Here is a 16103-nt window from a genome sequence, read left to right on the forward strand (position 1 = left end):
ACACTCATGTTAGATTTAAACAACAATTTTTTTTCTTTAATCAAGAATAGAAAAAATTTCATGTAATTCAGTCAATAGACTTGCATGTACATTCGATTAATAGATTTGCATAACACATGTATTTGAATTCAACCTTTATTGGGTTCCTACAAATTTTGAAAATATAATGTGAAAAATGCATATTATATGATTGTATATATTCTTTTGTTCATTGTTTTCTCTTTATGTAGCTAGGGTTTAAACGTTAGATCTGAATTTATTATTTTTTGTTTGTTTTTCTCTTATATTTAGATTGTAGATGTTAATTAATGGCTGCAAATTAACGTGAAATTTTTTCTTACCTCTTAATTTAGACATGAGTATTTCCCAAATTCGATTTATTAATGCTATTTTTTTGGATGAAATTAATCAATATTTGGAAAGAAAAGTTAACGTCTATTTCTTGACACATAATTCAATATATTAATGCCATTTGAAAAGAAAAATTAAAGGAAAGCATTTAATTAATTGAAGAAAAATATTGGTCAAAGAATCCGTAGATATATCTCTTAAATTAATACATAATTAATAGTTGATATTTTTTTTTTCGTCACCTAATGAAATTCATTAATGTAATTGATTCACCCTCTAACATTTAAAAGGAAATGTAAAAAGGTAAATTTGGTGTTGCAATAGTATGATGTGACAAAATATATTATGTGGAATTGAAAATAAAATTTGTATTTACTTACATGGCATGACACCTAGGATTTGAGGCCACAAATCTTAGGCCTCATTGAGGCCCCATATCATTGCCCTAATGGATATTATGTTCAACATACAAACACATGTCAAGCTTAGGCCTCTATGACACAATTCATATGTGCCGACTTACCTTATATGATACATAATTAAGCATGTAAGTTTGCAGTATACATATATGGCACACCAATTGAGGAAGTTTGCTTTTTCAAATGGGGTCTAGCCACACTATATAAACAAAAGTTCAATTAAGCACAATTGCTTTTACTTTTTCAAGTTTACTTGAAAGGTTGTCTATAATCACTCTATCATGACCACTCGTGATAGCTATTGCATGATTTCTAGTGTCATGCAATTTATGTGATAAGTCCGGACTATGTGCCATGCCGTGATTACTATTGTGTACTCAATTTTTATTGAGCATGATCTTTTAACAGATTAATCAATTCCACATTTATACAAACAAATTATCTTTACATTCGTCAATTAAATTATATAAGTAAGTTGCTAATCCCTTATTTATTCTCAAAGTGGTACACTTGTTCAACGGACCACTTGCTTATACAAACAAGGCCAAATAAACTATTGGCACTCGCTAATCGATATGGAGCGTCATGCTTGGACAACTCCAACATGATTTGGTTTTTGCAACAAGTACAATTTGTATCCTCCAACTTACTTCCGATCGGCTCCAGATAAGTCATCGTCCATACTCTTTTCATTAGAGCTAAGGCCATAATTTACATGCTTCATTGATTTCTATAATCTAAGCATGCCTACGACATTTGATAATTTTGATATCATATCTATTATGCCTGTGTATTAATGTCATGCTTTGTTTAATTGCCAACCAATTAAAATTACTACATTTTTACATGTGACACTAAACAAAGTGTAACACGCAGCACTTAAAATCCTCATCTCGAGCGAGGTACCCCAAATGGGTAAGCCATGGTCTTATATATCCTTGCATAAATCCTCTCCAATTAAGCAAGGTATCCCAACGGGGTTAGGAGGCACAAGTCTTCATTCTACCCGGGGCCACGCCACCGGGTAAAGGAGGCCCACAAGCCCTCATTCAACCTCACCGGGTTAAGGAGGCTCAAACCCTCATGTGACCCCACTGGGTTACAAAGCACAAGCCCTCATTCTACCCGAGGCCACGCCACTGGGTAAAGGAGGCCTACATGCCCTCATTCAACCCCATTGGGTTAAGGAGGCTCAAGCCCTCACGTGACCCCACCGGGTACAAGAGGCTCCAGGCCTATCTACCCCACTGGGTACACGAGGCTCAAGCCCTCATAAATCCTCTACTCGAACGACGTATCCCAATGGGATAACTAAAAGAGTAGCTCCCTTACATAAAGCCAAGGTCCAGTCCCTTGCATTAAAATCCCTGCCCCAAGCGAGGTACCCCCAGGGGGTAAGCCAAGGTCTAGTCCCTTGCTTTTGAGTCATCTCACCTCCCGAGAGTTCTCTACACTTGGGGGACTTATTCATACCACTTATCACAAGTGGAGGTAGTACCCGACCAGGATTATCATTGAGCTTTGCGCTCATATTTTTCGGGCATCTACAAACATCATGCTTATGCCTTAACAATACGTGTGAGTTTCGTGTTATGGTCTATTAATGGAAATATTGAATTTTTCATCTATTGTTGATCGCAATAATTAAATTCTTTTTACATCCCATTAATAAGACCATAGGACAAAACTCACACAACTTATTACTCGCTCAATATGAGCGAGCTTAATTCTTACACTCCCGTCGCACATGAGCCAAACAATCGAGTTATGACTTATACGTTCGGGGTAAGTAAGTTAAAGTTCCTTCCTCTAAACCTATACTTAGGGGATTACCATGGTCACGCCATAGTCTCACTATTATAGCCAATAGTTAGTTTGATATCGGAGCTCTATGCTCAGCCTCACCGACATCCTCAAGCATAACCTAAGTCCACACTTTCATTTTACTAACTACATGACTTGGGGGACTCGGCGAGTAACAACACTCCCGATCCTAATACATGTGCATCATATGCATACAACATATACATATCATTATGTATGTGTCATCATGTTCATCACACATCTGTGCATCATATGCACTTCGTTATACTATCACAACACATACATTTTTGAATTGTACGTCGTGTGTCAACACTACATAATATGTGCATACACACAATGTGTAACATGCATCTCATACAAACATTCATGCACCTCGATGCATTTGATTCAAATGTCACTTATATTGCCCTAGCGCAATCAATATGCTCTTTGTACACTCTTATCTTATTTGCAGGTACTAGCTCAATGATGAGCCCCTGTGGCACCAACCTACCATGGAACACTTTCCAAGACCCGGAAGAGTCCCTTCTTACTTACGGAGTTGGGGGACTAGTATGGGTATGACGTTCAACGAGGTCATCACTCATACTTGGCGGCATCACATTTAAACTCCCCAACCAAGAAGCGCCTCTTACTCGGAGACTTGGGGGACTTGTTCATACCACTTATATTACATACCGCCAAGCATAAGCAATGACCTTATAGGTGGGCTCCGCGACATGGTTAGTCCCGCCTACGACATGCATCCGGTAGACCGACACCCGAGCTACCTCGCTATGGTGGAGGTCGGCCGGTATCTCGCCGGGAAGCCACCCTCCCATGCTCTCCAAAAGGGTTCAAGGGAAGTAAATATGTGTATTATTGTCCCACATCGGAAAGTTAATCAGAGATTTGTCCATGGGGTTTTCATATTTGTGAAAGCCTGCAAGGTCATAGATGCAGCACACTTTTGTGGATGGGGAGATAAAAGAGGGAGGGGAGAGAGAGGAGGGAGAGAGAGAGAGAGAAGGGTATTTTTGGAAGAGAAATGTTGAAAATTGATAAAAAGTATTTAAAAAAAGCAAAGGGTGTGTAGGTTGTAAAACGGAGTGTGCAAATTTCAGTTCCCAAAAAAAAAATAGTGGCATAATCGTCCCTTCATAAATGGAGAAAAAACAGTCAGACGCGAGAGTAAGGGCAAGACCGTCTCCAATTTTCACGTAGCCCCACGTAAACGCCAATCGAAATAAACAGGAAAATTGACTAATACGGGTGTAAAAATTGGTCGGTGTCCCAATCGCGTATGCAAGCAGCTTCTGATCCTTAATTAATAAACAAGTACCCCAGAAAAGGAAGCCCACGCGTATCCAAAAACCCTAAAACCCCTCTCTGGTCTTCATTATAACCCAATCTTCCTTCGCTTATTCTTTCCGCAGCATCCAATCTCTCTTGCAACTCTTCGGATCTAATCGTCTCCTGGTATGTAATCTTATATCTCTAATTCTTTATTACCTTGTGTTGTTTAGGGTTACTGATTCAATTTCGCTTCAGATTTGTGGTTTTCTCTTTGTTTTGTGTGTGAAAAGATCTCGTTTGATGTAGGTTTTCTTAGATCTGATTGCTTCGGATTCTAAATTCTTTAACGTTTCTTGTTTGATTTTCCTTACGCTTGACTGTTTTGAATTTTAGTATTGGAAAGTTGAAATATGATTAAAGTTGATTTGAAATATGTAATTCTTTGCGAAAGTTTTGATTGATGAGTTGGAGATTGTTAGTTTGCTTGAGGACAAACAAAGTTCAAGTGTGGGGGTGTGATTACATGCATTTTTATGCATGTAATTGTATCTAAAACACTAAAAATAAGTTAATCCTCAAGTCAATTATTATATAATAATTAATTCATTTTTATTTATTGTGTAGAGAATAAGCGAAGTTGCGGAAACGAGAGAAAATGGTGGAAAATTGAGCAAAATGGAATTTCCGACAAAAGGACGAAATAGTCAATGCGGGTCAACATGGTCAACGCTATCAAGGGAGCGGAATATAATTGTCTCCGATTGTATTTGCGGAAATACGTTGAGAAGAGAGAAGAAAGAAGAAAGAAAAAGAAAAGAAAGGAAAAAAAGAAGAAGAGTATAACGCCTCATGCTGACGTCATCATGACGCCAATATAGATTTTTTCCTTTCCTACACAACCGTGCAGCATAATCATAAATTCAATTCGTTCAATTAGTTGTTTGTTAAAAACAGTAAGGTTCTGAAGCATTGTGTGCTTGGACAATTAGCTTTCGCCAGTTTAGAAATTGAAATAACATTGATTTTCTTTGCACGTTTCATTTAACATCTACTGCCATTAGGATAGAGCTGGATAAGTTGGATCTTTCTATGCAAGTATATTGACCTTCTGTATTTCAGGTTAATTATTTTTGGAATCGATAAACACATGTGTAGAATAGCCTAGATCTATAATTTGCTTGCCTGGGCAGCTTAAACAAATCAAGTTGATTGTTGACGAGCTACTAATTTAACTTGAGACTTTTGAGTAAATTTCCCACTTGCTCCATATGTAAATCTCAGTTGGAGTGATGTAACAAATAAATGAAAGCACTAGATTAGTGTTATGATTACCAAGCAACGGTTTGGATTGTCTTAGGTTAAATTTTGTTTTTTATCTAATATTTATAAATGCAGTACTATTAAACTGAAACATATTAATGATAAACCCGCAGCATCGCGCGGACTTTATACCTAGTAAAACACTAATACTCAATCTAAGACAATTTCTTCCCTCCAAAACAAATCCAAAACAAAGATCAAATTGAAATCAACACATGAAAAACCAAAGAGACACATGCAACCACCGAAAAGAAGAGAGTGGGAATGAGAGAGAGAGAACAAGAGAACAGTCCCAAAGCCAGAGCTCGAAAAACTGGCGAGAATGAGTTGGAGACCCTTAAATAGGGCAAAAAAAAAAAAAAAAAAATAGTGGCATAATCGTCCCTTCATAAGCGGAAAAAAAAAAAATAGTCAGACGGGAGAGTAAGGGCAAAACCGTCTCCAACTTTCACGTAAACACCAATCGAAATAAACAGAAAAATTGACTGTGCGCTTTATATTATACGGGTGTAAAAATTGGTCGGTGTCCCAACCGCGTATGCAAAGCAGCTTCTGATCCTTAATAAACAAGTACCCCCTGAAAAGGAAGCCCACGCGTATCCAGAAACCCTAAAACCCCGTCTCCCCTCTCTGGTCTCCTTCGCTTATTCTTTCCGCAGCATCCAATCTCTCTCGCAGATCCGAAACGTCTCCTGGTATGTAATCTTATATCTCTAATTCTTTATTACCTTGCGTTGTCTAGGGTTTCTGATTCAATTTCGCTTCAGATTTGTGCTTTTCTCTTTGTTTTGTGTGTGAAAAGATATCGTTTGATGTAGGTTTTCTTAGATCTGATTGCTTCGGATTATAAATTCTTTAACGTTTCTTGTTTGATTTTCCTTACGCTCGACTGTTTTGAATTTTAGTATTGGAAAGTTGAAATATGATTAAAGTTGATTTGAAATATGTAGTTCTTGGCGAAAGTTGTGATTGATGAGTTGGAGAATTTGATTGCAGATCTAGAGCGCTCCAGCATCTGACTTGTAATCTGATTTCGATGACTACTACTTTGGATATGTCACTTGATGATATGATTAAGAGCAAAAGGGGTAATCGTGATAGAAACAGAGAACGTGGCAGGGCTCCTCGCGGTGGTCGTGGCCGTGGCGGCGGCGGCGGCGGCGGCGGCCGTGGGTCCCGTGGGTCTTTTATGGGTGGAAGAATGACAGGGGCAGTTCGGAGAGGTCCTCCCCCCGCAATAAATACCCGACCATCTGCCCACACCATTGCCAAGGCAAGCTAAAAACTGTAGATGTTTTATGATATGCTTGAGAATATGATTTTAAAACGGTTTAGAGAGGATCTGTAGCGACTGTTGTTCATGGAGATGCTCATTTTGGCTCATCCTCCAAACCACTACCGTCGCCCCCCTTGTCTTCAAGATTTGTCTGTTCTTGTTGGTTATTTGGGTTAATTTTCTGGGGACTTTGAGGAATGGCGAATTATCTTGTTATTCATTCATAACCTGACATTTCTTTATCCCATCTGGATCTTTTTCTGCATGCTTTCATCAGTCCTTCCGCAGAACCAAGCGTTTTCCGTGGCAGCCAGATTTGTTTGAAGAAAGCCTTAGAGCTGCAGGGATTTCAGGGATTGAAATCGGCACAAAATTATATGTGTCGAACTTGCACTATGGAGTGACAAATGAGGATATAAGGGTACAACTTGAGCCATATACTTTCAACTTAAGCGCTTTCAATAACAAATTTCATGTATCGATCTGTTGAAACATCGAGTTGCAACTCAGGAACTCTTCTCTGAGATCGGAGAGCTGAAGCGATATGCAGTTCATTTTGATAAAAATGGACGACCAAGTGTGAGCTTTTTTGAACTCTTCCTTTCATTCTCTGTCTTGTTCTTCTTTGTTTGTTGTTGTTCCTTCTTTCTTTTTTCTTTTTTCTTTTTTTTTCTGCCTTGTTGGGATTTATTTTGCGTTACCAGGATTAATTATAATTTCAACTTTCTTGATTGGAGCAACAAACAACAATATGCAAATATCTACTGCCTCAGCCCAGACAATTGTTATTGAGTGGGAGATTTCCGTAGTTAGAATCAGAGACTAATTTCTTCAGAACATTTTAGCTGTTCGGATCCATTAGTATAAAGTTTCTCATAATGTGGGAGTTTTTGATGATGAAGGACTCAGATGTTGACTTTTAGCATCCGTTTAGTCTTGTCAAATTTCTGATATTGGTATTAGATCAGGCACTTGGCTTTTTTAGCATATGTTGACTTTATTGATTATACCGTGGTAGCAAGCATTTAGTCTTGTGAGGTTCGTGTATATATAAAAACTACGAAGCAATTGTCTTTGTTACAGACCACACAGTTACTTGCACACTGAAGCTAGTTAGTGTGGTCCCCATGATTTACCAAACAATGATAAATACCATCCTCCAGAATATTGCAGTGTACTTGGTTCAACTATGTTAAGCTACATGTCCAAAAGAATTTTGAAAGTATAAAAGCACCTACAAGTCAAATACCTTCCCACCTTTTTAAGAGGCATTTGTCTTCATGTGTCCATCAGCATTTTGTTTTGTGCAAGTACAAGTTTCTGGCTGGTAGGTTCTAAGAAAAGCCACCCGAAAGTGGTGTTGTGCTATATGTTTTGTTAGATAGTCTGTTATCATCAGCATATGCATCACTGTAGATCTTGATGTGTATTTTGACATGGTTTATTACTTTTTTGTTATGCCTCTTCCATAGTCCCATACATCCATTCAGGATTCTTTGTAGTTTTGGATATGTTGTGGTTCTCTATCTGCCATAGGATTCTATGATGCTGTGTTATTCATTTATATCTGCCGTTGGATTCTCTGGTTTATATTGGGTTGCTAATTTACTACTATCTGATATTGAAGTTTCAAGCAGAGAATAATCTGTTTTGTTTTATCACAGGGCTCAGCTGAAGTGGTTTATACCAGAAGAAGTGACGCATTTGCAGCATTGAAACGCTATAATAATGTCCTATTGGATGGGAAGCCTATGAAGATCGAGATTGTTGGTGCCAATGAGGGAATGCCAATTTCTGCACGTGTCAGTGTGACAGGAGTACAAGGAAGAAAGAAGAGGACAGTTGTAATGACGTATGATCTACACCCTCTGTTTCTACTCTTTTTTATTGTTATCATTTGTTGCATAAAGCTGATGGATCATCATATTCTGCTTAAAATGAACATGGATAGTTGATGATGGCCTCGGTTAATTGTTTCATTAGTCACGTATGGCTTAATGTATACCTATTCTTTTAGTTTGCAAATCATTGATCCGGATAAAAATTGTACAATTCAAGTAGGTAGGTCACCAGTAGAATTCCCTAACTGTAATTTTACTTTTTCGTATTTACTTAACAATTTTTCTGAAACATTGGAGAAATCTCTAGGCTGGGTAGAAAGTATAATTATAATTGTGGATCTTCTCACATTTGCATTATCTGATATCTTTTTAAATGTTAAGAACAAGCATTCTGATCATTGTTTTGTTAGATCCTAAAGTTATCCAACTCACAAGTGATTGGAAATATTTTGGTTGTCTCTGGTCATGTAGTTATTGCCCTATCAGCTCTATAAAAGCGAACAATTTTTATCTGCTACTCTGGTGAATTTGTATCTTGCAAAAAAAAAAAAAAAAAAGAGAATCTTTCATTACTATATGTACTTGACTCAAACTTGCTTTTAATACAGGCCCAGACCTGGTCGTGCTGGTGGCTATGCTTTGCCTGCGGTTAATCGTGGTCCTGGCCCTTCTAGGTGAGTTCTTATCTGTTGATATTGTTAATATGACATTTTGTATTTGAACTTGAAAAAAAAAAAAAAACAATGTATGTTATTTCCAATATGCTTGCTTGATTTACATGTTTGAAAGATTTTCATGAATAACCCATCTCCGGTGTTAGGTCAATGCCTCTTAGTCTATTTTCAGATGATCCATGAGCCAATAATAAATGGCTAACAATTAATAAGTAAATATGTTAAGATATGCACCCATGAACCAATAAGGTAATTAATTATGAGTAGATAGCATTCTACAGTAAGACTGTTGAGATATGAACACTTAGTCTATTACTGTAACAAGGGCACTTGCCATGTTTATAGTTAGGTAATAATCTAGCCTTATGTAGAGCCTGCAAGTACTTTAAATGTTCATCCAATGTCATTGAACATGGTAAGTGCCTTGTGAAAATGAAATTTAACATACTGACGGGTAAGGATAACTCGTAATTTGCCTAATAGATGTCAAACTTTATTGAATAATATCTATAAAATTGAAATAGCACTTCAATACTTAAATTTAAAAGCTCTCATTTGCACTCATGTGGTATAGTGGTCTTGACAGATTAATATTACCAAGCTCTGATGTGGGCTTCTGATTTTCTTGTTTTTGTTTGCATGGCTCAATATGTGCATGTTTTCTGGGTTGTGGGTCATTTGGTACGTGCAAGTGTGTTGTTTGGTGCCATAATTTTTGCTTTAATTTTATTTGGATCGTACTGTCCCTGTGTTATTTTTAAGCTTATATCTGTTCTTGTTCAGTTTGACTTGTGAGAGGGCATTTTGAAATTAAGTGTGGGTAACTGCTGGTTACCTACTTCAGTCACCAGGCATTAAGTAGTCTGGAAGAGACTGATACAAAACAATATTGAATTGAGTTAGGATGGAAATAAAAGGTTGAAATCGGATGGAAGAGGATAATTTAGTGAATTCCTCAGAATAAGAACTAATGAGCTAGACTCTTGAAATTTCCACCTCTCCCTTCTATAGCAGCTTATGGTCCTACTTACCCACCATTTCCAAACAGAAAATTAGTATAGTTTGTGCTTCCTCCCCACCACTCCTATCCAGTTGTCACCAACTTTCCAGGCCATGGTACTCTAATCTTGATGGGCTTAGTGAGGAACTTACAAGTTAGGTCATGCGTACATAAGCATAACAATTCTTAACTACAGATGCAGGATACTGAGATATGTATAGAGTAAGATATGGATGGGGAAGTAACGTACAAACCCTAGTATTTGTTTTGTCGGACTTTTAAAGAAAAGGGAAAGGAACCTGTCCTCTATTAAGCTTTAGAGGAACCAGGGTCTGGTGCTGTCCAGGTGAGTTCTTTGTTCAAGCTTTTGTGCAATCTGAAAATGTACACAATAAAGAATGTGTTGTACAAAAACCAGTAAAGAATGTGTTGTACAAAAACCTAAATCACCTCCTCTGTTTTTTTATTCAGGGACAGTTTTAGAAAATACTGTTTTATAGATGTAGTCTGACCTTTAGCATAATAGAATCACAATCAGACCCTCAAGTCAAATGCAGTATCTGGACATGTGTTGGGTCATAATACAGGCACACTCAGGCTGCTTAATGGCTGATGTCTTTTGTGCTTGTTTTATGGTTGAGAGTCTATGTATGGTCACATAATTTAGTTCTCCATTAGTCCTCTACAGTCCGCTTAACGGCTGATGTCTTTTGTGCTTGTTTCATGGTTGATATAGTCTCTGTATGGTCACATAATTTGGTTCTCCATTAGTGAGAACTTAAATGTAATAAGATGTTATTGGTCCTAGTTATGTCAGACTCTGTGTTCGAATTCATGGGGTAAAGTAAAAAGAGAATTTCATAGTAGCCAAAGATCATCTTTTATCTAGTGATCATAAACATTTTTTTTTTTTGAGAAGATGCTTGGCATAGCCACTTAGTATATGCTTGATTTCAGTATTAGCTGCTGCATTTGGAAGTGTGCTTATGTTTGTTGCTGCTGGGTTTTATAGTAGGAGCAGTCATGGAGGGATCAGGAATCAGTATATATGCATAAAAAGTTGTATTTCAGTAGTTGCTGCATTTCAATGTGTGCTTATATTTGTTACTGTGTTTATAGGAGCACTCGTGGAGGGATCAGGAATGGCCGTGGAATTCCACGTGGTCGTGGCCGTGGTCGTGGGCGTGGGCGTGGGCATGGACAAGGACCTGAGAGGAAGAAACCTGTTGACAAGTCAGTTGATGAACTTGACAAGGAACTTGATAGCTATCATGCAGAAGCCATGCAAACTTAGTTAAATGAAGCTGTGGAAGTTGCCAGTATTAATCAATAGTAGCTATGCTATCTGTACAAAAGTGGCCAATTGTAATTTTGGGAAATATTAACTAGTTCTGCTCGATTTCGCCATGCTTTGAATTCTAGGCTAGCAAATTTAGAGGAGTTGAAGGCTTTAAGCTGTTGGTTGATTTTGAAACTCTGGTTTTGTTCTGAAATCTATTTGCTTCATGAAATATGGTTTTTAATGTTTCCCGGTTTGTGTTGTTTTCCTTTAAAGCCGTGAAGTAGCTAGTCTACTTATTCATAGAGTAAGTCTACCTTTATATTAAATTTAGTCGACTTGATTTGATGTTCCATACCTTCAACCTTTTGCAGAAGCAACACCATTATATAACATGTTAAAATTTTAAAAAAAACATACTTGACCATATTCAGTCTTGCCATCCTAACCGTACCTGGTCTTGCAAAAAACAGCAAGAAAAACTGAGACAAGTTTTAGAACGTGCCGTCATTAGAGCTTCAGATGATCAACACGTGGCAGATAGATGTAAGGCATTACAAGACTAACCAACAAGTACTTACACAAAGGGAATTTTACCGAACTAACAGGATTGAAAAGCTAATGGTGCCTGAACACACCTCCTCAGCTTGAAGGAGCTTCAAGCTGCAGCAAAAATAAGTAAGTTGTAACACCCCTCCTCAGATTGAAGATTGGGCAGCTAGTAATGTTTGTTTCAACCAGGAGGAAAAAGAGGAAGTGATGGCCATAACTCCATAGGTTGACAAGCTTTCCAACAATTACTCATAATTCTGACCTTTTTGAGCTCCTTTGTCAACTGTTCTATCAATTCTTGATGTTCCAATGTGTTTGGATCCTCAGAATCATAAGCTGCCAAATCTTGACAACTAATTTGCTACTTAGAAATCAACAATGCCATCAAAAGCTTCATCTTAAAATGTTGCCTCAACTGCTTTGCGAGCCTCTCTTCTGCCATCCCTTCTTTGCAGAGAGCATCAAAAAGCGCTGTCAAAGTTCTCATATCAGGTAGTATGCCCAGACCAACCATTTCATAAAACAACCTTGTGGCTTCACCGCATTGTGATGTATTGCACATGCCACAACAATGGGGTGAAGCCACAAGGTTGTTTGATGAAATGGCTGGAATTGATGATTGCTCTTAAGGTAACCTGTATCATTTTTGAAAGTTCTAAATGATGCTTGCCGGTGCCGGTCGACAGCAGAGAGGATGAGGAGGGTTTGGCCAATCTCTCTAGAGACCTGCTTGAGGTATACAGAGAAGATGAAGCTGAGATCTAGCAGAGTGAAATTATACCTAGATTATACACGTGATTGTATATATCTATAGTTACGAAAAAAAAAAATATACCTAGATTATTTCCCTTTGCACTGAATAAAATTTAGCCAATTTTGATTTATCACTTGCCCATAAAAACTGTTTTCTTTTACTCTGAGGCGATTGATGGCTTGGTTGGTCTTGCTGGTGTGAGTTTGGGGGAAAAGTCTTTTAGACAGAAACCCCCCTCCTCGACAATCGAGATCCATCCATCTATCCAGTAAGTCTATCTCTCTCATGGCCTCCTTCCATGTTTAATATGAGCCCCCAACAACATCAATGTGAAAACATGATCTCCAAACCCAGAGGCGAACGATTATGGGCAAATATTTTTTATTTTTTTAAAAACGAATATAAAATAAAAATGTTATTCAAGTAAATCTAGAATATGTGTCTGACCCAAACTCTAGGTTACTTGGTTGTAATAGGGTTTATGTTAGAGATATTCGTAGATATCCAATCATTGTACGATTATGTTTCTATGTACAAATCTATCTCTATGCTTGTAATCCTCTATATAAAAATGGTCCTATTATTAATGAAAGCACGACTCAATTCTCTCCCAATTTCAGTTTTCCTAAAGCACGATATCTGCACGAAGCCTTAACCGTGAAACCCTAAAATCGTAGCCTTCAAACCCTAGCAACCACCAACCCCCACCTTGAAGGTCTCGATCCCAGGAGCCCAGAACCGCCGGCGGCATCACCAGAACCGGTCGGAAAAGTACCGAACCGGCCCTCCAAGAAGAGAAAAAATATCCCTGCCCAGTTCACAAGCTTCCAGACCGTCTTTCACTGTCAAACTTGGCCAACATCGCCGCCCTGACCCCAGGCTCCAGGAATCCGGAACTATCACCTCAGGAACCGGCCATAAAGTGACCGGACCGGCAGCAACTCCGCCAGCGAAAGAAAGAAAAAAAAAAAGGGAAGTAGCCCTGCCCACTGTCCAGCCCAGTCCAACGTTTCGGAGTGGCCCCAAGAAAAGGAAAAGAAAGGCCCCGCGGCCCACTTGCCACCAGAAAAGAAAAGAAAGAAGAAGAAAAACAAGGAGGAAAAGAGAAAAAGCGGGCCCAGAAGAAGAAAAGAAAGAGAAGAAGAAAGAAGGAAAAAAAAAAAAGGGTGCGGGCCCAGAAGAGAAAAGGAGGAGACCTGCCCAGAAAGAAAAAAAAGAAGAAAAAAAAAAGGAGAATGGCAGCCCACTGCCAAAAAATTCCGGCCAACCACCACCAAGCTCCTGCCACCTCCGACGACTAAATTCCGACGACTTTTTCCGGCGACTTTTTTATGGCAATTTTCTACACTTTTCAAGGTATGTTTTAAAGGTTCTATTAGTTCCCGTTTTTGAAGTTTTTTACTGTTTTTCTCTTCTTTTTCCTGGCAACATCCCTTCTTCTACCCCCCTTTCTTCTTCATAGGGGAGACCAAAATCCGAACTGTGGGGGTTCGTGCTCACTCCAAGTTTGGAGCTTGTTGAGATCTCCAAACTTAGAGTTTGTAGAGAATTTATGATCGACCACTTACATCATTGTTTCGATCTAATCAAATACCTCTTGGAATCCGATTTCTTGGAAGCGACTACGCTAAAAAATCCCTAGTTTCTTGAAAGCGATTACGCTTGTAAATTCATAATTCTTGGGAGCGACTACGCTCAGAAATTTTATATGTTTTCGTGGAAGCCTTTTTCGCTCCGAAACTAACCCTTTTTCTTGATCTCTTTCAGGATGAGTAACCTGAACAAACAAGACTTCGCTCCATTGGGAACAACTAGCTCTGGATATCACAAGTGGGTTCGTGATGTCCGCCAGCATCTCAAGGCTGATGGAATCTTAGATATGATTCTCGAGCCTAGCTAGGTTGTGCTAACTGTTGAGCAAACTCAAGCTTTGGAAGCAAATAGAGCAGTCTTGGAGGCAAATAAGGTGAAAGCCATCATCCTAATGACTCGTCATATGGATGATTCGCTCTAGTACGAGTATATGAATGAAGAAGACTCCAGAAGGCTGTGGGTCTCACTTGAAGAAAGATTTGGCAATGTCCGCGTGACTCCCTGCATTAACTACAACTCGTGTGATTTCAAGTCAATTATTTACTACAACTTGGAAGCACTTCGCATTAAATCCTTAATGGAATTTTGTGGAAAAGATATCACAGATGTGATGTTGATTGAGAGGACTCTCTCTACCTTCCCCCGTCTCTGCTTTGATGGTTGCAAAAAACTATCGAATCGATGTTATTGCAGGACGGATCACAAGGTTTCATGAGCTCATTGGAGCTATGAATGTCGCTGAAAAGCATGACAACATCTTTGTGAAGAACTATAATTCGAGACCCGTGGGAACAGAGTATATTTCGGAGTCCAATTATAGTTGCGCCCCTAATGGAGGGTGCCAAGAGCGAAACTCTAAATCTATGGACAATTCTGGACGTTTTGGTCCATATTCTCGCTCTAATGAGGAAGGTTACTGCCAAAATAGGAGGACATGGAACCGAAGAGGTCAACGTGGAAAGAGAGAGAGAGGCAACACCTCTGGCCATGTTGGTGGCGCCACCAACACTAAGAGCCATCCAAATGACGCTTTCAAGGTAAAATTAGAATTTGTTGTAGTTGAGAAAAGTGTTGGGCTTGTTGACTAGTTGTTGCTGCCAAAATTTGGTGGCCATCGGAGGTGGTGGCCGGCGGCACGTGGGCCCCACGCACCGCCACTGTAGGTGTCGCGTGGAGGCGCGTAAGGTAGGTTTCTGACTTCGATTTTTATCTAGTTAAATCCTATATTTGATGTAGAGCTTGTAAATGTGATTTTGGTAGAAATCGGAGAAGTTGAGTATTTATTTATTAATTTCTGAAAATTTAGAATTTCGGTTATCGATTTATGAGAATCCGACCGTCGGATTTCTCTCGAATTTGCCCTAGAACTTGTAAATTAATGAAATGGTGTTAGTGGTAAAGTCTGGGTTGAATCGGAGAAGGAAATGGAGATGTTGACTTAAGAGGATTGATTTTGAAATCGTATTTAATTGCCGAATTGTTATTCACGGAATATAATTGTGTACAGGGCGCTACACCGAGTTACCGCTCGATGAAGAAACTCGTATGCGTGGTCGCCTAAATAGTACTGTGAGTGGACTTTTATTTTCAAAGAATGATGCATGCAATTATTTTTTCCCGAAATAATAATTTATTTATCATTTTATTTATCGAGCATAATATTTTGCTTTGGATTAAAATTTTGACATTATTTTTCCATATGAATTTTGGATACGAATTTATTATGCTCGGATTTGGAGTTATGATTTATTTTCGGGAATATAATTTAATTTTCAGAGATTAATTATGATTTATTTCGATATGTTTCGGAAATGGATTTTAAGCCTTCGATAGTTTATCTCCGACATATGATTTTAATTGAAATCATGATTTATGTGATTCTCGACGAATTATTTTCCTAGGTGATTTCCGGAATTTAGTAATATATTTTATTTGTCGATTTTGA

At 38.4% G+C, this 16103-nt stretch overlaps 1 protein-coding gene across 3 annotated transcripts; it reads left to right on the forward strand.

Annotated features, from left to right (window-relative positions):
* The first annotated feature begins 3965 nt into the window (after positions 1-3965).
* LOC133720325 (THO complex subunit 4D-like) lies at positions 3966-11509 on the forward strand. Of its 3 annotated transcripts, none has more exons than XM_062146583.1 (7): positions 3966-4052; positions 6186-6462; positions 6743-6886; positions 6976-7044; positions 8130-8317; positions 8915-8980; positions 11100-11509. In XM_062146583.1, the coding sequence occupies exons 2-7, from the start codon at positions 6226-6228 to the stop codon at positions 11272-11274; spliced, it is 879 nt and encodes a 292-aa protein (XP_062002567.1). In that variant the 5' UTR covers positions 3966-4052; positions 6186-6225; the 3' UTR covers positions 11275-11509. The 3 variants fall into 3 exon arrangements, with proteins under 3 accessions (XP_062002567.1, XP_062002566.1, XP_062002565.1); XM_062146582.1 differs by lacking the exon at positions 3966-4052 and adding an exon at positions 5714-5884 and having other exon boundaries at positions 6140-6462; XM_062146581.1 differs by lacking the exon at positions 3966-4052 and adding an exon at positions 5715-5884.
* The last annotated feature ends 4594 nt before the right edge of the window (positions 11510-16103 follow it).

Source organism: Rosa rugosa, chromosome 7, assembly GCF_958449725.1.
Source record: "Rosa rugosa chromosome 7, drRosRugo1.1, whole genome shotgun sequence".
Classification (NCBI taxonomy): Eukaryota; Viridiplantae; Streptophyta; class Magnoliopsida; order Rosales; family Rosaceae; genus Rosa; species Rosa rugosa.

Coding starts and splice junctions, on each gene's coding strand:
- LOC133720325 (XM_062146583.1), top strand. CDS start 6,226: ATGACTACTACTTTGGATATGTCACTTGATGATATGATTAAGAGCAAA. Junction 6,463..6,742: donor CTGCCCACACCATTGCCAAG/GCAAGCTAAAAA, acceptor TGCTTTCATCAG/TCCTTCCGCAGAACCAAGCG. Junction 8,318..8,914: donor AAGAGGACAGTTGTAATGAC/GTATGATCTACA, acceptor CTTTTAATACAG/GCCCAGACCTGGTCGTGCTG.